The sequence below is a fragment of the Cebus imitator genome, unplaced genomic scaffold, assembly GCF_001604975.1.
Source record: "Cebus imitator isolate Cc_AM_T3 unplaced genomic scaffold, Cebus_imitator-1.0 Scaffold265, whole genome shotgun sequence".
Taxonomy (NCBI): domain Eukaryota; kingdom Metazoa; phylum Chordata; class Mammalia; order Primates; family Cebidae; genus Cebus; species Cebus imitator.
This window is the reverse complement of record NW_016107580.1, coordinates 2751447-2777405: the sequence shown is the minus strand read 5'-3', so window position 1 is coordinate 2777405 and position 25959 is coordinate 2751447. Positions and strand designations below refer to the sequence as shown.

The 25959-nt window shown below is 51.4% G+C and overlaps 2 protein-coding genes across 8 annotated transcripts in view; one reads left to right on the top strand and one right to left on the bottom strand.

The window, feature by feature from the left end:
* TUB (TUB bipartite transcription factor) overlaps window positions 1–23309 on the top strand; it is an 88259-nt gene extending 64950 nt beyond the window's left edge. For 3 of the 4 annotated variants that reach the window (XM_017500343.1, XM_037728432.1, XM_017500344.2), the window contains 11 exons: window positions 6930–6981; window positions 7392–7554; window positions 11252–11395; window positions 12701–12868; window positions 13880–14001; window positions 14459–14656; window positions 14941–15053; window positions 15974–16091; window positions 17667–17765; window positions 17990–18161; window positions 18614–23309. In XM_017500343.1, coding sequence (XP_017355832.1) covers window positions 6930–6981; window positions 7392–7554; window positions 11252–11395; window positions 12701–12868; window positions 13880–14001; window positions 14459–14656; window positions 14941–15053; window positions 15974–16091; window positions 17667–17765; window positions 17990–18161; window positions 18614–18747 — 1483 coding nt within the window. In that variant the 3' untranslated portion in view covers window positions 18748–23309. The remainder of the gene's footprint in view (window positions 1–6929; window positions 6982–7391; window positions 7555–11251; window positions 11396–12700; window positions 12869–13879; window positions 14002–14458; window positions 14657–14940; window positions 15054–15973; window positions 16092–17666; window positions 17766–17989; window positions 18162–18613) is intronic. The other variant, XM_017500345.2, reaches the window with a different exon arrangement.
* RIC3 (RIC3 acetylcholine receptor chaperone) overlaps window positions 22047–25959 on the bottom strand; it is a 68806-nt gene continuing 64893 nt past the window's right edge. For all 4 annotated transcript variants that reach the window (XR_005195718.1, XR_001816970.2, XR_005195719.1 and 1 more), the window contains one exon: window positions 22047–24425. The gene's annotated coding sequence lies outside the window, so the exon portion shown is untranslated. The remainder of the gene's footprint in view (window positions 24426–25959) is intronic.

The following is a 25959-nucleotide window of genomic DNA, read 5'->3' as shown; positions in this document are numbered from 1 at the left end:
CAGCAACACACACACACATGTGCACACACACACAAGTCACCTACAGGGTCTCCTGCAGAAACCTGTAGTCACACTTCAGTCTCACATGGATCAGGGAGCTGTTTCCATCATGGAACCAGGAACTGGGGCTCTGCTGAGTCAGAAGAGCTGCTGCCCTAGACAGATGTCCAGGCTGGGCACAGGTAGTTTCTGGAGGATGCTGGCCTTTCTTGGCACATGTAGGCTGAGGACCTTCTAGAAGACAGTGCAGCCCACAGAGTATCATCAGCCTTTTCTAACCACACAGCAGAGGTGCCTGGGCGGTGCCTGTGGGCCGAGTAGACTTGGTGCTGTGGAACTACCTGTGTGTGGGGGTCCACATGGCAGGGTGGTGGCCTTGGACTGAGGAGGGTGGGAGGGGCAGCACTTATGGCTGTGGAGATGATGGCATGCTTAGGATCTGGCAAACCGAAGGTTGGGCCAGGCCAAGACATGGTTCTAGGAAGCTTCTCCCAGGGCCCAGGGACTAAAGCAACTTGTAGAGACAGTGCAGGGGTCTTAGAGAAAATCTGCCTCAAACAGAATGGCTGAAGCCTGTTCCTGGGAAAGGTGGCCCAGGAAGGTAGAATTGTCTCTAGGAAATGACTCTGTTCTAGCACGTGCCCAGGGCCCTGGCATCCTGCAAGGAGTGATTTGGCACTTGCCCCAGCCCAGGTCCAACTATTGCCCTCCACCCCCACACCTCCAGCTCCTTTCCTGGGCCTCAGACTCAGCCCTGAAGCGTAGAATCCTCCTCCGTGGTTGCCTGGCCCTGAGGAGCAGCTTGCCACCCTCATAGCCCTGTGCTACGTGCTTTCACCATGCCTGTCACCCCACCTCCTCATTCTGTTGTAGAGAAGGGGGTGTCTAGCTGGAGGCAGGCTATGTCAACAGTTACCAGGATTCCCCCTGCCCTGCTGGGGTCTTTCAGGGCACACACTGAGCGTGAGAAAGCACTGGACTTGGGGTGCAGACTTCCAAAATGGGAGACCTGGGCTGAGAGGAGGAGATTCAAATTGCCTCTTGCATTAACTGGGCTGCTGATTGCAGTCAAAGCCACATGCTGTCTGATCACAGAGAAAACTGGGGCAGAAGACAGACAAAGCATTTTAGTTGCAGATGGGAGTGGGGGCAGGGGTGGCGCGCACGTGCTTTGACTGGTGTGAGGCTTCCCTCATGTCACAGCGTGTCAGAACTGGAATGTGGCATTTGGTTTGAGGGAGAGGGGTTAGCTGGCTTCTTGCTGGTTCTGCTGGTGAGGGTTTGACTTCCTCTCTAACGGTAACGTCTTGCATTCCCTGGGCCCAGCTTATTTTCTTTAGAGAAATGATAGTTGGTGATAATCTTCTTATGGGTAATTTTGGCTCAGTGTATAATGATCATGGATTAATCTCACATTCTGACTTCAAAGGTAGCTATCGAACTTATATAGCTTAACAATTGGAATCATTTTTTTGCCTTTTGTTTCTTTCTATTAGTACTAATAATTTCTATTTCTGCCAGTCTCTCTTGACCTGTGTTCTTGAGGAATATTAAATGCCCTTTGTCCATTTACAACCTTTTATAAGTTGTAGATGGAGCAGTGAGAGTCAGGAAGGACTGAGGCCCACAGGGTATTGGAGGACCATGCTGGGTGGGATTGAGGTGGCCCTGTCCTCAGTGCCCTTGTCTTCATTGTCCTGCAGCCATTGCCTGGTGTTTCTCTCACTCGGTCATGAACTAATTGAGAGTAGAGAATTTATCTGGTTCCTGGTCGTGTCCCCAGCACAGACAAGATGGCCACTTCTTTGAATCAAAGGGGCGTACTGGATAGCTAGCCTCTCGGGCTTCCTTGGCTTTTCCAGCCCCACACCTGTGTTTGAAGCACACCTGAGGGATACAGTACTCTCCATCACCATGGGGCCACCTGGAGCACTGGAGAGTTTCAGGCTGGAAGACCCTTACAGGTCATCTAGTTCTCCAAGTGGATGCTCCCTGTGGCATCCCTGTCACATGGCCTCCCATCAGATGGCTGTGACTCTTCTGAGTTCTTCCCTAGGTTGAACCTAAGCATGTCTCCATGCTCCCCCTCCTCCTGACCCTTGTTAGGATCCTCCCATCACTTCCTCACTTTGTTTTCTAGGGAGTAATGTGACTCCTGACTCCTTCAGTTCTTTTGCTGGGTTTGGCCTCAGAGGTGCCCTGGGCAGTTGAGCCGACCACTTCCCATTCTGGCAACAGCCTCATAACAACTCCCCGATTGTCTTTTTGTTTTTTAGAGATCACCAGCTGTGGCTCATGGTCACATTTGCATGGGTGAGCATTAGAATCACCCATGGCACTTGTTTTACAAAGAGGGAGGAGTGGGTTGATTCTGGGGCATGTTCCCCAGCAGTTCCAAATGGCCAAGTCAGGGCTTAGTCCCTCCAGCAGTTTTAATGCACCTGGTAAATTTGGGAACTGCTGGCTAGAATGGAGACGGCCCATCCTGCACGGCTGGAACTCCTGTGAGCAGTGTGGTCCTCTCCCTTCTGTAGTCGCATTGGTTCTCACTGTGTCCCATTAAGCTGCTGGGCCACAGAAGCCACAGATCTGGACTTGCCGTGGATCTGGCATTGGGCACAGGGTTGCAGCCAGATGCCCTGGTGGCTTTTCCTCTCCTGGCAGCCCATGTCTCTGATTTCCAGGGTCCAGCAGGGGCAGCTTCCACTGTGACTGAGGGGAAAGAATGAGGACAGGAAGAGGGGAGGGTAAAGTGACATAGAAAGTATGTCCAGAGGGTTGGGTCTGCCCCTGGATTCCCTGACCCCTGGGCCTCTGGTTAGCGCTGGTGGAGTAGCTGGAGTGTGTAAGGTAGAGTCTATGAACAGAGGGTAGGAAGCAGGCTTAAGGATGTGGGCCGTGTGTGCTTTTCCAGGGCACAGTGTTGCCCTTCTGTCCCTGCCTCCTGTTGTTAATTGTGGTTCGTTGCTTTGACATCTGTGGGGCGCCTTGGGGGAAGTGAGGGGATGTGGAGTGGTGGGCTCCCTGGGAGATGAAGCTGCCGCTTGTTGGTGCCGGACAGAGCGGATGAATTGGTGGACACTGAAGCCTGGGTTTGTCCAACCCTCGTGAGCCAGTGGCTTTCCTGAGCCTCCCTGTTCAGGCCCCCAGCAGGAGGCACCTGTGATGGAGGAGCCTCCAGGGTCAGCTGAAAGACCTATCCATCAGCGCCCTGTCTCCCGTCTGAGTCTCCTGGCGGGGCCGCAGCTGGCAGCCTGGGCTTGGCAGTTATTCCATAATTGGAGCTGAAGTCATTAAAAAGCCATTACTGTCTCCTTGTGTGGTTATCGTTTAGTGCAGCGTAGAACAGTGCCCATCAGAAAGAGGCAGGCTGGGGAAGCGGCGGTGAGGAAGGAAGATGCCTTAGGAATGGTGCTGGTGGGGATGAGGAGGCAAGGCCTTCTGGGTGGGGGCGGAGAAGGGAGCTGGGCCTGCTGAGGAAGCCAGGGGAGCTTTTGGTTCTGCTCCCTCTGGAGACAGCTGTCACTGTTGCCCTTGTTCTCCGCAACAGCTGCTGTTGGCTCAGGATTCTTTGTTATTCACCAGGGAGAGATGCTGCACACTTGTCGCAAGCTAGGAACACCCACCTGGTACACGCTTGTCACTGCTAGGTAATCGGGGTCCACCTTGTCCCCTTGCAGCTGTCGTAGAAACACTGATCTACTGGGAATTGTGCTCGCTCTCAGAGCCTCCCCATTTTGGTGGATTTCTTGTAGACCCTCCTAGCTGGGTCTTGCTCAGCCAGGCCCAGGTGGCTTCTCCCTGGCGGCCGCCCCCCAGCTGTGCACACGCCTTTCCTTCTGTGTACTTGCACATGCCTACTGGTGAGTGAGGTGATAGGTGGCTCTCTAGGTACTTTGGGGATATCTGAGGTTTCTGAAACCTCTTTTCAGAAGCCTAGCCCTTGTGGTCATCCATCTTTCTCTGAAGGCCAGTGGTTAAGTCCTTTCTACCTGTAATCTTACCTGGTAATCAGTGCTGCCAAAGCCTGTGGCTCTTTATCATCCTCCCCCATCAGGAAATGGAAGTGGAGGCAGAGAAGGAGAAAGTAACATTTTTGTGGAAAGCAGCCTCCTGCCTCCAACATACTGTGCAAAGTCCATAGCAGTGGGATGTGGCCTATGGAAGGAAAACATCCCCCCCTGCACGGATGAGGGCATTAAAGGCATTGGGCAGTGAGGCCACTATGACTGGAAATACCTTTTGTCAGTTGAGCAACTGCTGTGACCTAGCATTTCCGGAGGTGGCATTGCTGATTGAGTCTTCCCTCTCAGCTGGATGTCCCCTTTTCTGAATGACTCTACATGTCAGCATCAGCACCATGGAAGGCATCTTTTTTGTCTTGCTAAGCCAAGCCCAGGGCTGGGGATGACCCAGGTGACTGCCGCTGCCCCTGGCACTGCCCTCTGAAAGTGTGAGTGGCTTGCGACAACCTAGAAAGCTGTGGAACGGCCCCTCCTGCTGGCACAAAGGGAAGCCAGCACTGTCTCATGGAGATCGCACAGGGGCCAGGCCACTGGCTCATGACAGTGGGGTTTATAGCTGCCCTGTGCCCAGGCACAGAGCGTGGCAAGCGGAGCACAGTTGGATTCCAGACCCTGTTGCTCCTGTTGGCCAGGGGCCATTGTACAGAGCCGAGACTGCATTGTTCATGCGTGTCCTGGAAGTTGTGATGCGTTTGCACTGCGCATGCAGCTGACCGCGGTGGACAGTGGTGTTCGGGTCTGACCCTTTCAAGTCCATCTGTAGGCAAATGCTTTGACTTTGCTTATTCAGTCAGGCTGTTGGCTTGAGCTGTAGAGACAGGGGAGGGCTGTAGCCTCTCGAGCTTGGCAGGGTCCTCAGCCATTTTGTTCTCTGGTCCTGAACCCTTTCTTCAGAAGTCTTCGCTGTAGTCCACCAGCCTGGGTGCGTGCCTTCCACAATGGGATGCTTACCATCTCAGCCAGCTGGAATATTTAGGGACCTGGTGGTCTTGGCGATGCCCTCAGGGACCCCCAAATGCAGCTGTGCCCTCTTAGGCAGATGGGCTGTTTCAGGAAGACCGAGGCCTGGAAGTCCAGCTCTTGAGCAGTGTTTTCTCCTGTGCTGTGGCGGCTGAGGGTTTGGTGAATGAGGCTGTTCTGCACACGGCCCCAGATCACAGTTGGGGCTCCTCTGACATGCAGAACAGCCCATGAGTACAAGGAAAAACCTTCGCAGATGTCAAGTGGGCAGGACAGCTGCTAGTTAAAAACATGCATAGTCCTCATAGATCGTGGCTAAGGAGGTGGGTGGTGGGCGCTCTGTGATATAGGGCTTCCTTCTATCCTCTGGCTCCTTTGGAGATGCAAGTAGTTTTAGGCACATGTAGGTCAATGATTGCTCCAGCTAGAAAGGGCTAGCCGGCCAGGCGCGGTGGCTCAAGCCTGTAATCCCAGCACTTTGGGAGGCCGAGGCGGGTGGATCACGAGGTCAAGAGATCGAGACCATCCTGGTCAAAATGGTGAAACCCCGTCTCTACTAAAAATACAAAAAATTAGCTGGGCATGGTGGTGCGTGCCTGTAATCCCAGCTACTCAGGAGGCTGAGGCAGGAGAATTGCCTGAACCCAGGAGGCGGAGGTTGCGGTGAGCCGAGATCGCGCCGTTGCACTCCAGCCTGGGTAACAAGAGTGAAACTCCGTCTCAAAAAAAAAAAAAAGAAAGGGCTAGCCATCAGGAGGGGGTAAAAGTGGCTTCACTTTGTCCTCAGGGCGATGTGACCTCATCTTTCCCCCTTACACGCACACTGAACTCACCTCACACAAGCACACCCACTTCTTCCACAGGTGTCTGCACGCATGTGCACACACACCAGATACACACTTCCTTATAGCCTCTCTCAAACCTGATGCACTTGGGCATGCCTGTGCAGGTGCCTGCATACAGCCTGGTTCAGGGGCAGCGTCAGAATAACTGGGCCAGGGCTGCCTGGGGCTTCCCAGAGCTCAGATCCTCAGGCTCCAACTTCACCCGATGCAGCTGTCCACACCTTGGCTTTTAAAGCATTTGGGCCTAGGTCTCATGCATGTGTCTTGGGCTAGCAAAAAGCTAAGTGGTTTGAGTTACCAGCTCCCTACTTGTACTCTGCCTTCCTCAGAGTTAGGGCCAGTCTGGGTGAGATGAGGCTCCCTGTCCCAAGACTTGCGGAGCTCAAGGATTCAATGTCCCCAGGACTGCCTGTGCCATGTCTGCAGCCCGGGAAGGACCTGGTGGCTGGTTGCTGGGCTGTACACTGATGTGTTGTGTCCACCCTGCAGACACCCCCCTGTGTCCCAAACCCTGTACCCTGAGGGACTGGTTGGTCTCTTGGCTTCATTCTCCCAAATGAGAAGGAGGACCCTCTGCCCTCTTTAAGTGGGGAAGGGGAGTGGACAAAGTCCGCACTCTACTCTGCCCATCAGGAAAGCCAGGCGTTTGCTTTGAACGGATGGGGAAAGGGTCTGCCCCAGAGGATGCAGCCTCCTCTAGAATGGTGGAAAGGAGGGAAAAGGCTGGTGAGATCCCAGTAGGGAGCTGGAGGGAGTGGATTTGTTTGAAGCCTGGCCTTGGACCTGGCTTGTTGCTGATAACTCTGGATAGTTCTCCTGGATCTCAATCAAGCCCAGCCCTGCTCAGGGGTCTGAGGGGAGGGTCTCATCCTGTACTTACTGGGGAGTCCTTGGGGAAACAGGGGTCCTGTCAGGCTTCCAGAGTGGAAGCTCAAACCCTTTTGGTTCAAGCTGGTTTTAAGATGTCAGCCTCCACCCTTCCTCCATCTACCATGTGGGCTCACTTAGTCCCAGAAGCCATGATGTGCTGGGGGTGGGCTCTGGGATATATCCTGGCACCTCATGGGTAAGCCCTGAAAACCCCTCTTTCATTCTGCAGTGTTTTAGATGATGAGGGCAGAAACCTGAGGCAGCAGAAGCTTGATCGGCAGGTGAGTGGGCTTGTGGCTGGGTGGAAGGGAAGAGTCTGGGCTGGGATCTTCGAGGGCAGAGGGGCAGGGCTGTGCATCTTTCCTGGATGATCCCATCTGATGGGATGGGATTCCCATGTGGAAGAAGAGAGGTACCCTCTCTTCCAGCTCAGCACTAACCCTGCGTGGCACGTGGGCTTCTGCCCCTCAGGCAGCTGGGCGACTGCAGTTGGAGGGCTGGCTGGCTGGCTGTGCTGGGATCCTGCCAAGGCAGCCACCTGAGCCCCATCTTGCCACCTTTTCCTGGACCCCAAGTCTTGGGGTGCCAAGAACATGGGGCCTTGGCCAAGGTGGGCTGTGGTGCCCCGAGAACTGGGAGCCCTTCCTTCCCAGTGGAGGCAGTGGGTCAGCCAACCTCTGTGCCTCCACAGCGGGCCCTGCTGGAGCAGAAGCAGAAGAAGAAGCGCCAAGAGCCCCTGATGGTGCAGGCCAACGCAGATGGGCGGCCCCGGAGCCGGCGGGCCCGGCAGTCAGAGGAGCAAGCACCCCTGGTGGAGTCCTACCTCAGCAGCAGTGGCAGCACCAGCTATCAAGGTACCTCCTGCCTGCCACCCCACATCCTGTCACTGCTTTGGGAAGCCCCTCACTTCCTGCCAACCTAGGCAGGTGAGGGCTGGTCCAGGTGAGGGTATGCCCAGGCTGTGTATGGCTTTCAGCCCAGGCAGACAGCTGAGTAGGGAGGGCAGAGGGAAGGTGGACCTGTGGCATTGGGCACCTGCGTATGCTACAGCTGTCACCTCTGAATCAGGTGCTGAGGTTAGAAGGCTAAACCTTTTATGAAGCCAGGAGTTCAGAAGTCTAGGTTTTGATCTGGAGCATTTCACTGTGTGCAAGTGGCAGCTTCTAAGAGTAAACAGCCTGCTCCCCACTGGTATTCTACATCCTGAGAGGAATCCATCTCTGTCCTGCCCCATACCAACCAGTGTCTCAGGACAGACACCTATTTCCTTCCCTCTCTGCACTGCGTCTGCCTGGCTTCTGACTTGCAGATCCCAGGCTCTGGCTTACAACTCCTTAATTGCTGTAGTGGCCTGGAGCCACCAGCTCCCATCCTTGTATGTTCCGGGTCTCGGCAGAGCCCACTAGGGAGACATTCTCTGCAGCTCATCCTGGAGAGAGAATGGCTTCAGCACATCCCTGCTCTTAAGACGCTCCTTCCTTGGTGGGTTAGGTTAAGAGTAGGCCAGGCCAGACTGAGCGTTGGGCTCTCTGAGCTTAAAAGGACTCAGACTCAGTCACCACTGCCCCCTGCTGGTGCTAGGAATCCAGGCTGCTACTTCACCAAATAGTAATTCTAAGGTTGCGGACATCTGGCTCTTGCGGTTAGGAAGAACCTTGGCAGCCATGGGATTTCCCTCCTCCTGTGGGTTCTTTCTGACCTGGAGCCTCCAGATACATCAAACTACTGGTAGTTGCCTCACCTCAGGGCTAAGCTTTTTCATCTAACTGCTGGTCCCATACACTGCCTCACAGTATTTCAGGTTCTTCTCTGGGTTCCACTGACCCGTAGCTCACTGAGCCCTTTGTCTGTGCTTTGGAGAGCAGCAGTTGAGTCCCATTTGCCTGGTGCCATTTGTGGCTGGGCACACCATACAGGCGTGATCCCCTCTGTGTCCATGTGTACCCTCCGAGGAAGCCCACTCTGGTGGTTCTAATAAAGGGTGTCTGTGCATCTGCCAGCATCTAAGCACAGTGCTAGCGGCTTTACCTGCATTATCTTGTTTCATCCTCACAGGAACTCATTATCCCCACGTGATCCGTAAGCACATGGGCTCCGAGGGGCCCAGTGGCCTGCTTGCAGTGCTCTGCTGGTGAACCCAGACCTAGCAGACACCAAATGGTCTCTCCTTCATATTGTTGAAAAGCTCCTTCATGCTAATTCCCTTGTGTGTGTCTCAGTTTAGCACTCTGGCCATACCTAGTATGTCTGTACTCCACTTAAGAGGCCCTCAGAAAAGGGGGGACAGGGACCTCAGCCCAGCTGTCCCACAGAGGCAGCCCCAGCTGCTCCTGACAGAGCTGGTCCCAGCCCCGCCCTTTGCTGGCAGCCACCTCCTCCACTTCTTTTGTGAGCACCATCTCAAGGGTGGCAGTGGTACCCTGCCAAGAAGGCAGCTACTCTTCTAGGTCCTCTGGCGCATGGTCTATGGCTGTGTGGCATCACAGCCCTAGCTCTGCCAAGCTTGGCACCACATATAGGCGAGCAAGGCTGCATACAGAGTGGGAGCCTGCACCCAGATTGTGGGCCCTGCCAATTTACATCTTGAGAGGTCATTGATGTGCAGTCATTTTGGCAGGTATTTCTTGGCAGCTGTGTTCCAGATGGCACCAGGCTGTCAGAAAGACTGCCGGACAAGTAGCGCCTCTGGCGTTAGTGCAGGACTGAAGTCAAAAGAGTTTCTGTGCCAGGTGGCTCACACCTGTAGTCCCAACACTTTGGGAGGCCAAGGCAGGAGGATCGCTTGAGGCCAGAAGTTCAGGACCAGCCTGGGTAACATAGCAAGACCACATCTTTAAAAAAAATTAGCAGAGTGTGATGGCACGCACCTGTAGTCCCAGTTACGTACGACAGTCACTTGAGCCCAGGAGTTTCAGGCTGCAGTCAACTGTGACAATGTCACTGCACTCCAAGTAAAAAAAAAAGTTTCTGGTCATGCCACTACCAGTTATCTGCTCGCTTGTGACTGGAGGCAAGTGATTTACCCTCTCTGGATATGCTTCCTCCATTAGAAAATGGGGAAAGTTCTCTGTCTTAGGGCTTTGGAACTTGAAGGGGCCATGGTGTGCTCCAAGGTTCAAAATCAGCTGCTTGCTATTCCCTGCTGACATTCCAGATAGGGCCAGGCCTCCAGAGCCTTTTTCAGAGGACATTTGCACATGTGACATTTGACTTGTTTGAAGTACATATTGCTTCTCTGGGGGTCTTTGGCTCCGAGTGTTAGAGAAAGCGCTGAGGAGGCTGCTGCACATATGCATGGCAGACCCAGGAAATGGTGTTTCTAAGGCCACTCCCACCCCGCCTACAGCATTAGCTGCCTCCCTCTCTGCTGGCTACAAGCATTAAATACAGGCGATCATTCCAAGAGGAAAAGGAGGGCGTTTGATATACATCAGAGCTTATCGTTTATCCTGGTTTTTGACCTGCTGGCTATACTCATTCATGTTACGCATTCATTCATTTCTTAAATATTTATTGAGCTTTGTGTCAGGCTCTGGATTAGAAGCTGTGGGTCCCAAGTGAGCACAAATGGGTGTGGTCCCTGTTTTCATGGGCCTCACAGTCTAGGTGGGGAGAGAATGCTAAACAGACAGTCTCAGGTGTGCTTTGTCGAAGGAAGCCATGACAACACCTGCTCCGACTAGGGAGGCAGGCACAGCTTCCCTTGGGAGGTGGCACCCAAGCTGAAATCTGCAGGATGCGTGGGAGCTGATCACTGGGTGTGGGGTGGGGGGCTGTGCAGGCAGCAGGAGGAGCAAGAGCCCCGAGGCAAGAGCAAGCGCAGTGCCTGTGAGAGGTGCTGGACCAGCCTGGTGTGGCTGGAACTCTTGGTGCCCCCGAGGCAGGGACTGTGTGTTTAAACCTAGGGGAAGGGAGAGAATGTTGGTCTTCATCTTAAGAGCAATTGGAAACCATTCAAGGATTTTGAGCAGACTGGGGTTCTGCAGGATGGAGAATTTGGAGGCCACCAGCTGGGACCCTTCTGAGACCTCCCTGTTGGTGCGTGTAGCTCCTTGTCTCCCAGAGTTGCTGTTCTGGGCACTCCCACACCCCAGCCTCCCATGGGCTCATCTCCGCAGAGCCCCACCATGGACTCTCTCGAGTGCTTGCCCTGGTTGTGGTCTCTTCCAGAAGACACAGCCTTTGTTACTTTCTTCACCATCTTCAATGGCCATATCCTCGGACATTCTCCCTGCCCCTGTCCAGGCTCAGTACAGTTTGATGGCCCAGAATTTTGATTGCTCAGCTTCTTGGCTGATCATAGGTCTTGATCTGGCTGTTGACTTGATCACACTGGGCTGGGGGCGCCGCCTCCCTCCAGCTGGGCCTGCCCTGGGATCTTTGCTTTGTAGAGATGAGTGGGCCTGATTCTGTGGGCTGTGGAAGTGGTACAGGGGCCCTGGTGGGACTCGGGGTGCGACTGAAAATGCTGTGCTGGGGACTGTGTTCAGGTGGGAGCTCTGGTCTCACCCAGCACCTGTTTCTCTCTGTCTGGGGTTGTCTTCTGAGCAGTTCAAGAGGCCGACTCACTCGCCAGTGTACAGCTGGGAGCCACACGCCCAACAGCACCAGCTTCAGCCAAGAGAACCAAGGCAGCAGCCACAGCAGGGGGCCAGGGTGGCGCCGCTAGGAAGGAGAAGAAGGGAAAGCACAAAGGTCAGCTTGCATTCTCTACAGCCCTCCCCAGCAGGCCTGGCCTCACTATAGGGCTGGGAAGGTTTGTCCTCCTGACTTGGAGAGGAGGGACAGGATGAACAGACTCAGGAAAGACACAGACTTCCACTGGGAGCCACTGGGTTCCCCGTTGGGTGGCTCACAGGCTTCATCTAGCTTGGGAGGTGCCTGGGCTGCCTCTGGGTGTGGGCAGGCCCACCACACTGCCAGGAAGTTAAGTCCTACTCAGCTGTGGCCCAGGACATTGTCCCCCACCTCAGCTATCTTGGTCTAAGCACCCTGTATCATGACCTCTCAAGGAGGATCTCACCCAGCCTGGAGTAGGACACTCCCTGCAATGGGGTGACTGCCTCCCAGGCAGTTTGCCCCATCCTTGTGCAGTCCTCACTATCAGCTCTTCCTTAAGTGGGCTTCCCTTGACTCTGTACTCTAGCCCGGGTTCTACCCTCTGGACCACAGACCAGCCTGTTCCCTCTGCTCCTCTTTCTCCAGAAAAGACCCCTAAAGATCATCAAGGACAGTGATGGTGGCACCTGCCCCAAGTCCTGTCTCTTGGCTACACACCCCGTTTCCTCAGTCTTTGTTCATGGGCAGTGGTTTCTAAGCCACTGCATCATGGTTGGACAGTGATGTGTCAGGAGCCATGGGCTTCTGGAGCTGGCCGAGCATTCTGGGCATAGCTCAACAGGCAGGCAGGGTGGCTGCCACCTGTGTGGGTCAGGCCTTGCTTCTGTTACTGAAGCTCCGTGGTAACTGGCAGGAAGGCTGATATGGGATAGGACACGCTCCACTTGGGAAGGCGAGTGTATGCCAACTCTAATTATTTTCAAGGGGCCCCACGTTTCTAATGATGTGAGTTACTGCGTGTATGTATGTGTATATTTGTGAAAGAAAACACCAGCATTGGTCACTTGTAGCTGGCCGTGTCCATGAATGATTGTTGGCCTTGGCTATGGTCTAGATCAATCCTTGTTCTCCATCTTGTTTTTTCTACCGTGCAGTTGGTTTTGTAGATGGCTGCCATCTGCTTTAATGATGTGAGGTATTGTAAACCAACCCATGGCAATTAATTTGAGGGAAGAGCAGAAGAAATGAAGCCCACAACCCTTAGTAGCTTACCAGCTGTTAACAGGCTGATGAATCATGGGTTTTATAAAAATCAGTTTTGCAAGTAAAGTTTTGCAGAGGGTTTCCCTGCTCTTCCCTCATCTTCTTGATGGATGTCTGAGAATTCAGGCCGTCCTCTCCTCCTCCTGGTTGTAACTCAGGAGTGTCTGTGACCTGCAGGCACCAGCGGGCCAGCAGCACTGGCAGAAGACAAGTCTGATGCCCAAGGCCCAGTGCAGATCCTGACTGTGGGCGAGTCAGACCACGCCCAGGACGCAGGGGAGACGGCAGCTGGTGGGTGCGAACGGCCCAGCGGGCAGGATCTCCGTGCCACGATGCAGAGGAAGGGTGAGCCCCATGGGGGCCCAGTGATACCCCTAAAACCCAGTCCCAGGTTCTCAGATGCACCTTTCTTTGGGAGCATGGCCTTCCTTCGTCCCAGCCCCTCCCTGGCCATGTTGGGTGGGGGTGGGATACACTTAAGGGCAAATGAGAAACTTTTAGGCAGGGCCTCTGATAAGGCTCCAGGGAGGTCCAGATTTGGAGGCACATTTCCTTTTCCTTTTGCTCCTTAGAAAAAGCTCCTTTTGCAAGAAGTTTCCCATGTGTCTGCTGAGCTAGTGGGAACAGGGCCAGGATACCAAGAGGCAGGGCAGATCCTCCCTAGAAACCTGCTGCTCAGTTTTCCCACCACAAGCCCTACCCTAAGGAGCCCCTGGTGCAGGGCAGCAGAGGGAAGAAGCCTGGCAGTCACTGTGAGAAATCTAATCAAGGATGGCTTCCTGTACAAAGGGCTGTTGAGACAAACTGGGGGTGGGGGTGGCATTCCTGGGGAATGGCATGCAGGAGGACACCTGAGATAAAAAGCTCAGGGCAAAGTTGAGGAGTCAGTGCCCCCCCTGCCCCCCACATTGGGCTGAGGAATAAGCTGAGGCCCATGCCCTGGTGGATTCCATGGCCTATGCCAGCCAAGACCTCTAACAGGCCTGAGGTCAGACATGGAGGTTCCCAGTTCAAGGTGAGCTCAGTGTAGGCCTTCATACACAAGAGACAGTGGCAGGGTGGCTGCTAGGAAGGGGGTAATGTAGGGACTGAGCTGAAACTGGGTGGTGGGGACATACCCTGAAGATTGTGGTTAGCCCCAGTTCATGTGTGCACCTGAGAGAATGTCCTTCTATATCTGGACGTGTGGGAATACATGTGTGAATGTGAGTCTTTACGTGTACATATGGCTGCGCAAAAGTGTGCATGTGTGTGGGTACAGGTGACTCAGTGTCTGAACGTGTGTATGTGACCATGTGTATTTCAGGGGTGGGGCAGACTTCTCACTGATTCCTACTTCTTCTCTCCTTGGCTCAGGCATCTCCAGCAGCATGAGCTTTGAAGAGGAAGAGGAGGATGAGGACGAGAACAGCTCCAGCTCCTCCCAGCTAAATAGTAACACCCGCCCCAGCTCTGCTACTAGCAGGAAGTCTGTCAGGGTGAGTGAGTGAGCCTGCATCCATAGCAGTTTTTGGAGGACTGCTCATCCGAATTAGAGGTAGAGCATGTGTGAAGAGATGATGGGGAGCTGGCTTTCCTGGGGCTGAGGCTGGACTCTCATGCCTTTTAGGAGCGTCTCTGCTGGCCTCTTAGGCCTGTCTACCCAGCCTCCTAACCTCTTCAGCTAGGCCAGTGGGCTGAAGTGTCGGGGGAGCTGCAGTTGGACAGGGTGACCTCTGAGGACCTTCCCATATCCCCATTTCCACCTCTAGGAAATGCTGAGAAGAGGGCAGGGCTGGGAAAATAGCTCCTGACCCCAGGCCCAGGCTGGCCAGGTCCACAGCCCAGGATCCTTCCCTCCCACCGCCACATCAGGAGGCAGATTTGGAACCCAGACCACCAATTTAGGCTGCTTAGGGTCCCTGGGGCTCAGGCGCCTATTCTCCGTCCCCATAGGAGGCAGCCTCAGCCCCTAGCCCAATAGCTCCAGAACAACCAGTGGATGTTGAGGTCCAGGATCTGGAGGAGTTTGCACTGAGGCCAGCCCCGCAGGGTATCACCATCAAATGCCGCATCACCCGGGACAAGAAAGGGATGGACCGGGGCATGTACCCCACCTACTTTCTGCACCTGGACCGTGAGGATGGGAAGAAGGTAAGGTTCTGGGGCTATATTATCCTCTAGGCATTTCAGCCCTTTTACTTCTAGGGGCTCAAATGTGACTGGAAGCCTCACATCTACCACTGACCTCTCAGTTTCTCAAAAGAAACAGCCTTTGTGTCTGGTCAGTGCATATTTTATGTTTGCCAGTGCATTTGTATGTGTGCACATATGTGCGTTTGGGTGCTGACCTAATAGACAGTCTGTGTGAGTGGCACTCATGACTGTGTGCAGACCAGAGGCTGGGTCTGGAATATGATCTCGTTCCACTCCCCAAGGTGTTCCTCCTGGCGGGACGGAAGAGAAAGAAGAGTAAAACTTCTAATTACCTCATCTCTGTGGACCCAACAGACTTGTCTCGAGGAGGGGACAGCTATATCGGGAAACTGCGGTACTAGCAATCCCCCAGGAAGCAGGCGGGATTGGGAGTGGGGCAGGGGCAGGGGCAGGCTGTCTGTAGAGGGCCTCAATCTCCCTGAAGGAGATGTAGGCCAGGGATGGATACTTACCCCAGATCCTCCCTGATCATCACATCCAACTGGAGGCCTATGTCTATGCCTGCCTAGAACTTGTCTTACAGATGGGCCTCACACACTCAACCCCAAGCTGCTCCCAGCAGATGGGTGCAGGTCCACCAAGAGTGACGGATCCAACCCCAGGGTGTCATTGATATTGCAGGCCACCATGGAAGAGCTGCCTTGGCTCCATAGTCAGTGCCAAGTGACAGGGCTGAGAATGAGCTCTTGAGGAAACACATAGCAATCTTGGGGGTGGGGGTGCTGGGGAAGGGGCAGGAAGGCTCTGAGATAGGCCTCCAGGTTGGGACGATGGGGAATGAGGTTTTGCTGAGGAGCAGAGTACCAGATTTGGGGAGCATAAAGATGGGACGTCAGGAGCTAAAGCTGGAGATGAGGCTGGACTGAGACTTAGGCTGGATGCCACAGGGGAGATCTCATTCTCTCTCCACGGGTGCTGAGCCCCTTCTACCGTCTTATCAGATGCCATTCTGTTTGCCCACCTCCCATGAGGGGAACTCCCATGTTGCCCCAGATAAATGTGAAGAATCCTGACTTTCCTTCCTGAATTGCTGCCACTAAACTGAAATGCACTTTGAGTCAACTCAGAGCAAGTCTAGGCCTTCTGCCCACGAAAGTGTCTTCAAAGATGTGTATTCAGTGAGCAGTATGCCTCCCTGGGCCTGCTGTTGGACCAGCCCAGAATGCTTTGCAGGCTCCTCATAGGACAGACAAGCTGTTCCCTGCTCTGGGGTACAGGGTGTGTGACTCTATACTGCTTGTGCCTTTATTTCAGGTCCAACTTGATGGGCACCAAGTTCACTGTCTATGACAATGGAGTCAACCCTCAGAAGGCCTCCTCCTCTACTTTGGAAAGTGGAACCTTGCGTCAGGAGCTGGCAGCTGTGTGCTACGTGAGTCCTAGGTTCGGGGTCTCGATTTCCAAGGTAGATATGAAACCCAGGACTTGAGCCCTGATCTAGGGGCTATCCCATCCATCTTAGTAGGTAGACAAGGCTGTGTGGAGAGGGGCTGTCCTCTGTGGAGTGATCCTGGCCTAGGACAGGGGCTCTGGCTCTCCCTCCTGTCTTTAGAGCTCACACCACAGCTGGCCATCTGCTTGGGGAGCTCAGAAAACCAGGCCTGGCTCTCTGTAGTCCAGGTCAGGAGTCTCTTAGGCAGAAAGAGAGCAGGCCTAGGTTCTTTTCTGCACATTCCCAGATCATCCCTCTGGTATGCCAGGTTCTACATGGGTTACAGGGTACTTTGTCCTCTCACTGAATGTTCAACCTAAGAGATAGATCCTACTTTCTTTATAGATGAGGAAACTGAAGCTCAGCTGCAGATATCACACAGCTCAAAAATGACCAAACTGGAATCTAAATATAGGGGATTACTCTACCTCTTTGAACCTGTTTCTTGACTTTTAAAATGAGGGGTGGGTATCTTAACAACCTAGGCATGGGCACTTCTTGGAGGCCATCAGTAATCCACAGCTACTTTGTATGTTCCTGTGGCGCCACCTGCTGACCAGTTTTGGTGAGGCAGCCCGAGTCTTCAAGTACTTACTGAGCTCCAACTTTAAGGATGTGTTAATGAACAGACATAAATGTATACCTTTACGGGACTTAAGGCCATAGTAGGGAAGACAAGCTATGAAACGGACCAGTGAAGTAAGTATGTTCTTTATAAATGCTAAGAAGAAATGGTAGGCAGGGGGAGAGGAAATGCCAGGGTGTGAGATTTTCAGAAGAATGGCAGGGAGGGCTTCACTGAGGTAGCTCTTGAGTAAAGACCAGAAGGAAGTTAACACCAGCAGTGTACATGTCTAGGGGACACAGGGCAGAAGTCCTGAGTGCCTAGCATGAAGAAGAAATGGAGTGAATGCCAGGGAGTAAATGGTGAGGAGAGTTCCATGGGGCCATGTGCAGGTAAAGTCACATGTTTAGCTTTTACTCGGAGTGAGCTGGGGAGCCACTGAAGGGTTTTGAGCAGAGGAGAAAGATAATCTGGCTTAACATGCCTGAGCACTGACTGCTGTGTTGAGAACAGATGATGGGAAGTAGTAGTAGGAGGGCCAAGAACAGAACAAGGAATCCAGGTAAAGGCTGTTACAGTGATCTCAGTGAGAGAACCTAGTGGTAAAAAGTGGTGGAATTCTGGGTATAATTTGAAGGTAGAGCTGATAGAAACTGCTGATGGATTAGAAGATGTGGAAGAGAGGACTCAAGTGTGACCAAGTAATTTGCCAGAGCAAGCAGAAGAATTGCATTGCCATAAATGGAAGCAAGGATGACATATAAAAGAAGCTAGTTGTGGCAGATAGAGACCCAGGAGCTCGGTTCTGCCCATGTTAGGTTTAGAGGTGCATGTTAGACTTTGGAGTGGAGATGGTGGGAACTAGCTCTTCATCTTTATTCCCATCCCCTCACCTTCTCCAGTAGGTCAATAGACGCCTCAGGTGGCCAGTGTTGCGTTCTCTTTCCCAGGAGACAAACGTCTTAGGCTTCAAGGGGCCTCGGAAGATGAGCGTGATTGTCCCAGGCATGAACATGGTTCATGAGAGAGTCTCTATCCGCCCCCGCAACGTGAGTCTCTATTCCTCCCTCCCTTATTTCCCCATCATCCTGGTCTCTGCATGAGCTTCTAAGGGCAGAACTCCAGCGGATGTGTATATGTGGAGGGGATACCATGTGAGAAAGTCCTGAGGGTCTAGGGAAGTCTAGGACCCACATTCCTGGGACAGATCCCTCTTTGGGGTGGTCATGGTGCCAAAGGCCTGGGCCTGGCTCAGGTGAGGCTGCCCTCCCAGGAGCATGAGACACTGCTAGCACGCTGGCAGAATAAGAACACCGAGAGTATCATCGAGCTGCAAAATAAGACACCTGTCTGGAATGATGACACACAGTCCTACGTACTCAACTTTCATGGGCGTGTCACACAGGCCTCCGTGAAGAACTTCCAGATCATCCATGGCAATGACCGTGAGTGTTTCTGTCCCTACTCATTATGGTCCGTATGATGCCCAAGACCCTTAGTGTAGGGTGCACCCCACCTAGCCCTGCTCACACTGGCTAGAGTTGAAGAATGTGAGCTATACAGCTTAGGTTAGATGTATGGAACTTTCTAACCCTAATGACTGGGAGGTCCTGGAAGAGCCTTCTTTGGAGCCCTGGTCCTAGATTCTGTGTATTCAGCAGAGTCTCAGGCATGGGAACACCCTTTAAAAGGACTTTCCCCCCTCTTCTCTGTCCCCTGGTGTTCGTATCACTTTCTCCTTTGCTATCTGCTTCCTCTTTCCTACCACTTCTCCCAATTGGCGTTTGTTTTACTTCCTTTGTGGTTCCCTTGGCATCTCTGCTTCTCACTTTCTCTTCCCTCATGTGGTTTGGGTGTGTCTGTCCTTTTCTCTGTATGTGCCTGTGCTTGGCCCCAGCGGACTACATCGTGATGCAGTTTGGCCGGGTAGCAGAGGATGTGTTCACCATGGATTACAACTACCCGCTGTGTGCGCTGCAGGCCTTTGCCATTGCCCTGTCCAGCTTCGACAGCAAGCTGGCGTGCGAGTAGAGGCCTCTTCATGCCCTTTGGGGTTGCCCAGCCTGGAGCGGAGCTTGCCTGCCTGCCTGCTATGGAGACAGCCCTGCCTACCCTCTGTATATAGGCCTTCTGCCAGATGAAGCTTTGGCCCTCAGTGGGCTCCCTGGCCCAGCCAGCCAGGAACTGGCTCCTTTGCCTCTGCTGCTGAGGCAGGGGAGTAGTGGAGAGCGGGTGGGTGGGTGTGAAGGGACGAGAGTAATTCTTTCTGTGCCCCGAGATCGACACACACCCCAACCTTTGGGGTAGTGTTTGCAGTCGTGCTTACCAAGCTGAGCAACTTTTTCAGCTGGGAAGGCCGGAAGAGGCATAGAGGGAGAGGAAGCACAATGCAGGGCTGCTGTGACCCAGTCATCCGCTCAGCCAAGGAGTCAGATGGCAACAGGTACCCCAGCAGGTAGGGGCACAGTGAGTGTGTGTATGTATGAAGGCCACATCAACTTTATGTAGCAAAGGGCTTGGTGGCCGAGCCTGGCCCTTAAACAACTGCAGAAAGGCTCACCCAAGCCTGAGAGAAGTTGGGAGGGTGGTGGGGACAGGTAAGTGGCAGGACCCTAACAGGACGGGAGGGTCCTGGTTCACTGTGGCTGTGGGAATCAGCTGGTGGCTAGGGTTCTAGCGCATTTCATTTCTCCAAGTTTGCTCTCACAGAGGCAGCAGGAACCCAGCTGTCCAGGCTGACTGTCTTAGTAGATGGGCCCTGCAGGACACAGGGTCATCATGCAGAAGTGCATGAACAGGGTCCCTGGATCAGGGTTGTTCTGGGAGTCCTGTCAGCTGCCCCAGGACCTCTCTGCTTAGCAGCCCAGCACAACCCCCCAGGAAACAGACGGGGTCCAGGTCACCAGCCTGACTGCACACAGCTAGGCATGCCTGGGGATCCTGCTGGCAGAGAACCATTCCCAAGCCATGACGTGCTCCTGGAAGAATCTCTCCTCTCTCTCTCTCTGGAAAGACCCAACTCTCACTGCTGTCAGCCAAGTCATGGTTGGTAAAGCCTTCTGTGTATGGTTCTTGGGAGGAAATGGGACAGGGTGAATAAAGCAGGGACTATTTTAGAACCACAAGAGATCAGTAGTGGCAGGACACTTAGGGATCAACTAGTACAACCTTATTGCTTTAGGTGAATCACTCAGAAAACAGGGCTTGCCCTGGGTCACCTAGCTGGTTAATGGCAGCGTTCAGAACCTCCAGTTCTCGATTTCTTTGTTCCAACTGTCCCCCAAGAAACTAGTGTCTCTGGGTCTCTAGCCTCCTGGGGCCCATTCTGCATGCCCTCCCCACTTCCCCTGATTCCAGAGACTTAGAAACATCGGAGTTGATACATAAGATTGAAACCATTCCAGTAGGAATTCAGGCAGTTCCCTGTTGAAAGTTGGTTTTTTGCACAAGTATGATCCAGGATTGGCCTGTGTCTGGCCCCTCCGTGAGGACTGCTCAGTGGTGAGCAGGCTTTAGTAAGGCTGTGGCACGCTTCTCAGTTTAGGTGAGAAAGAGTACATAAAGGTTTTGGGGCTGGGCCTGATTACTCCCTCCACTGCCACTGCTATTTCTCCTTGGATGGCACTATCCACCGTGCAGGCTTGGGAACTTGAAGCTCAAGCTCTTGCTCATTTGTCATTTACCCTGGTGGAGGCTTCTTGCCCAGACAGAGATCACAAATCAGTGGGAAGCAAGAAGGGATTGAACCTTGCTTTAGAGTAGATATGTTTGGAAGAGCTAAGCAGAAATTAATTTTTAAAAATAAAAGTTGTATTTTAAACATGGTAGGCTTTATAGGTGAAGGACTTATTTTGACTTAAGTAGAAGTAGTATGCTCTCATTTCTTTGTAATCTAGAGTTTCCTATGTTGAATGCTTAAAGCAAGGCATACCTGTTCTAGCAGGATCTTCCCACACCTCAGCCATACATCTCTGTGAGAGGCACCTCCAATGATTCACTTTTGCCACATGGTCCAGTTTCTAGAGTGCGCTAGAACCTTCTGTGCCAGGGCTGGTGAAACATCATGGTGCCATCCTCCTTTCTACAGTTCCAGTTTAGCCCTTCCTTCCCTACCTTTAAGGAGAAGAGATCTGCATTGTGACATTTGAGATGCTGGACACTAGGTCATCTCTAATGTTTGGTCAAGCTATTTCTCTGGATTTGTGATTTTAAGATAGAACAGGCTGGTTCTGAGTTCTGAGAGACCTTGGTGGCAGTGGAAAAACCAAAAGCACAAAGGAAAACTCTTGACCTCTGCTTTCTCCTGTGGCATACAGAAGAGGGAGCTGGCTGGATCTTTTGGTGGGGTCAGGAAATACAGGCTGAGCTTTCTAGCCTGGGTGTGGAGAACAGTAGCCTCAGCCATAAAACTCTTGTCAGGCATTGAGTGACAAGCATCCGCAGCTAAGTGCACTCCTGGAAATGCTGGTTTTCCTTGACCAGTGGCCGTGAGGCCATGAGCACCAGGACTCCTAAAGCTGCTCTAGGGCCCCTGAAAACCACCTGGGTTCAGCCTCTCCCACAGTAAGAGTTCTTGCCCTTCATACCCTCTACCTGGATGGATGGTCCTTGATTGGGCAGGGAATCGATAGAATGAGCAGTCCCTAACAGTATTGGGCAGTTGGAACCTTAGGCAGCTTCTCTCTAACTGCTCCTGGGACCACACCCCAAACTCTACACCCTCTGCCCCCAAACAATTCTTCTGCAGAGTGGTGAAGTTCACTTCCCCAACTCTTCTCCAAGTCTAGCTTTTCTTTCCATTCTGGCTCCAAGGTGCTCTGTGTCCATCTATGTATATGTGTGTCTGTGTGTCTGTGTATACTGGGGAAAAGGGCAATCAGTAATCAACTGAGGTTTCTTAATTGTGATCATATTGCTAAGAAATGAGTAGGAAAGGAATAAGGATGTTGTTATGATCGCCTGTGGATTTTGTCCATTCATTTCATGCTCTTTGAACAGAAGGTACACCTGGGAAAATACCAGCTTTTTCTCTCAGGGTTCTGAGTGAGAGGACATCATCCAAGAAAGGTGTTAGCTTTTCAGTTCCCTCTCTCCATTGCCTGAAGAAATTGGTATGTTGCACATGTGGTTGAAACTGAACATATTCTAGTGGATGTGCCTTAAAAATCATGACACTAGTTCAGAGGAAGCACATAAGGTCCAGACCTATGGTGAAGACAGGTGTTGGAAGCCAGGACTGTGATAATCAGAAGCTGTAAGAGAACTTTTGGAGCCTGCCTCCTTCAGTAACAAGTAGGGCACAAAATTATAGAAGAACTTTTTTTTTTCCTCATTCTGAAAATAGCAGGACATTTACCTCTTAAATAAACTTAGCATTTAGAGGTAGTTCTAATTTTACAAGTGGCAGGGTTGATTTCAAAGAAAAAGGTCCATGCTTTGCTTACAATTGAGTCTGCAGTGAGGGGAGATGCTGGGATAGCCATTTCCATGGCTCTGTTATGCAAGCACAAATTCCATCTCCTAGATGGACTTCCTGGTTTTCTCCTACTGCAGTAACACTGGCCTTCCCTTTTCTAACTCCTTCTGCCAGCTGCAGCATCCCTGTGTCAACTCAGGTTGCCAAGTGGTCCCGAATACACTTCTCCACATAGCTGAATGAGTCTGCTTTCACTGAAACTGGGACCTGAATGACCGTAGTTAGGGCCCAGAGTTGGGACACTACACTACCTGGAGCTCTGGTCTGTAGGCTTGTAGTAGCCACCAGTAATAGGCCAAGAGCTGGGCTCTTGTTTGAGTTTATGGCCACCTGGAATTTTCTGTCATCTCAGGACACAGGGGAGAAGGGCAGAACAGACATATTATGACAGGTTTGGTTTTTAAATTTTCCAACCAAGTGAAAAGGCAAGTTGGTCTTGCAGAATGCACTACTGCACTTAGTAGCTATGTGATTTTGAGCAAACCACGTAATCTTTCTAGGTCCATTTTCTTAACCACAAGATGAAGACGTTACATTGTCAAAGCTTGCAGTAGGATTTGGAGTGAATGAAAGTTACTCTTTGCTTTCATCACTACTTTTATAGCTCATCACTGTGCCTTTTTTCCTTCCTAAGAAAGACATCACATCCCTCTCCTTCTCTGTGCTCCTGTCCCTCACTCCCCCTGGCAAGGTCCAGGCAAAGCTGGAGAAGAGGCTGAGATCCAGAGTTTCCTAGAAGGCAACGTAGAATGACTAGGAAAGGGAAGCCTGACTGCTGGTCAGGAGGGGTGAAGTTTCTTGCTGGGAACACACAGCCAGTTTTCACAATGCCTAGAATGTGTATGTCTATTTGCACAAGATTGTCTTTTCCTATTTTGGAGTGGTCAGACATTTTATTTTTGTTCAAGATTATCTGGAGTTTTAGACAAATCTGTGCTTTTATTAAGTGAATTTTTGAATAAACTTCTTTGGTATTCTGGAGGAAATGTATTTATTTATTGGTATGTGCAATGACGAACTTGGTATTTTCCCATGTTGACATTATATATGTTGTAGAATTTAGTGTTTGTCTAAGTACAGACATATATCAACACATTAAACTTGAACTGTTTCAACACTTCTGTTCCTAAAAGTTTTTTTCTCTGCCCTTCATTCAGTGTTTCTTAGGAGCCTCAGGCGGGTAGATGGGTGGTAATAGCAAAGAGGTCATAACCTCACCAATGACATGTGGGTCAACACTGACCTCTCTCTGGCTGTGCCTTTCAAGTTTAAGGTTTGTCAGAACCACACCCAGAGGGTAGAAAAATGATGAAGGCACAAAGTACTTAAGTTAGAGCAGTTCTCTTCAGCGTCTGCTGTGCCACCTGAAGGAGTAGGCCTGGCCTTACGAACAGAACAGGGCTATCTGCAGAGATTAAAAATGTATAAAAGATCCAACCAGGCCCACTCCTTCAGGTGGCACAGGAGACCCTGAAGAGAACTGCTCTAACTTAAGTACTCTGTGGGCCTGCTTGGAGCCTAACCCACTTAAACAGGACTTAGACATGCTTAGGAATCTTTTTTGTTGTGGGGCAGCTGTAGCAGATTTGAAGCCAAAAGGAAGGGAGGCTACAGTGGTAGGTAGAGGCAGACATGAAAGCTAATGAATGGTCTGACCCAGAAAGGAAGTTACCACTAAAGGCACCCAGAGACTACAGAATGGCCCTGGGCCATTCCTGGCAGTCCAGGTAGCCTTAGAGCCTGTCAAGTGTGACATCTCAGCAACACAGGACTTGCTGTCACCAAGCACCTACCACATGCTTCACCCTGGCACAGACACTTTATAAAAAGCATCTTATTTAATCCATACAGCGCTGGAAAGACAGCATCATTCCCAATTCATGAAGAAACTAGTTCTCTGAGAAGGCATGACCTAAGAGAAATTTGCCTTGTTTTCTTTGTGTAAAAAAAAGGGAAAGAAAAGGAAGCACATTTTAGAAAAGTCAGTGGTCAAGGCAAAGTCATAGATGTGTTCATGTTTTTTCTGAGTATTGCTGAATAGATGAAGTACTGAATTTTTCCTTGGAATATAAATAGTCCAGACTGAAGGGAACTTTGAGAGTGTGGTAATAAATAGAGTTTGTTTGCCCCCCAGATCTAGAGTTCTGATGTGACCAAGAGTGTTTCCTACCTGAACCATGGCCTATCTCCTGTGGCCTCTGCCTCTGGCGGGAAATAGCGTATACAGGATATTCTACAAAGGAAAGAGGGTTTTGTTTAGTCAGGTTGAAAAATCTTAAATGGCCATAGAAAGGGGTGATCATATGTGCAGGATAGTCTTAGTTTATGCCTGTTACCTTGGCTTAATTTTTATTAAAGCTCCCTTTTTCCAAAGTGTTTGAATTTGGACCATAAGTTATTTCATTACCCAAACCATGTAAGATGCAGAGTATGGTTCTCAAAAGCCATTGCTTCTACAGACCAAATACACCTCCACTCCTCAGCACACCTCCCTGAGCTCAGCTTCTGGAGCTAGTCATGGAGATAATGAAATGGTTTCTTTGTGCTCCTGTTGTGACCAGGAAAGGGGATCTGGCTGTACCACCCACCTGATTTACCAAGAATGATCCCAGATTATGCTGCTGTTTTGTGAGCTAACTGTCCATAGAGGTATGACTTGTGTACTCTGCCATAGTGCCCAAAGGACAAGTTCCCCACCCCCTCATTGTCAGAAATGAAGACCGCAGGAAAGAGATGGCAGCCTTGGCAACAAAAAACAGTCCCATGATTTTTTCATCCTGGGTTGTATACACACATATAACTCATCCCTAAAAGATAAAATAATTCTGGAAAATACAAGAAGAACTATCTAAATCCTGAATGACTGAAAGGTACACCAAAATGTGTGATATATAAATACACAAACATATTCCTATATATAAACCAACCAAGAGCCAGGGCAGGAAGAACCATCATAAGGGCTTAGTACTTCTGGCAGGAATTTCCATAAGCCAATTTATCCCAAAGACTAACAACACTTTACATAACAGCTTCATCAAAATACTTGAACATCCATGTATGTTCACACCCAACTGCTTTTTTCAACAACTCTTTCTGCCAAGAATGTCCTCTCTCCTTTGCCCACCTGGAGAAGTTCTTAACCCGTCTGAAGGCCCACATCCCAAGAAACTGTGAAGTGTCTTGGAAATGGCAAAAACAATTTATCTTTCCTGCAGTTTTGGGCCCATGTCTGAATTACAGCATAGCCCTTATAATAAAAACATAACTACCACTTAATGAGTGGTTATCATGTATGAGCTAGAAACCAGTGCTGTCTGACATGCACTGATGAGTTCATTTTACCACCCCTCCCTTTACCACCCAGAAGCCAAAGCTCAGACTGGTTAAGGAGCTGACCCAAGATTCCACAGCTAGAAGATACAGGGACAGATCATGGCTCACGTTTCTCTGCCTGCAGAATTCACAATCTTGAGCCCTCTTATAGGGTTATAGTTCATTTTATCTGTCAGGCTTTCTAGACATATTCAGTTTTTTGAGAGTAGAAATTGAGCCTCTAGCCGGGTGTGGTGGCTCAAGCCTGTAATCCCAGCACTTTGGGAGGCCGACACGGGTGGATCACGAGGTCAAGAGATCGAGACCATGCTGGTCAACATGGTGAAACCCCGTCACTACTAAAACTACAAAAAATTAGCTGGGCATGGTGGCACGTGCCTATAATCCCAGCTACTCGGGAGGCTGAGGCAGGAGAATTGCCTGAACCCAGGAGG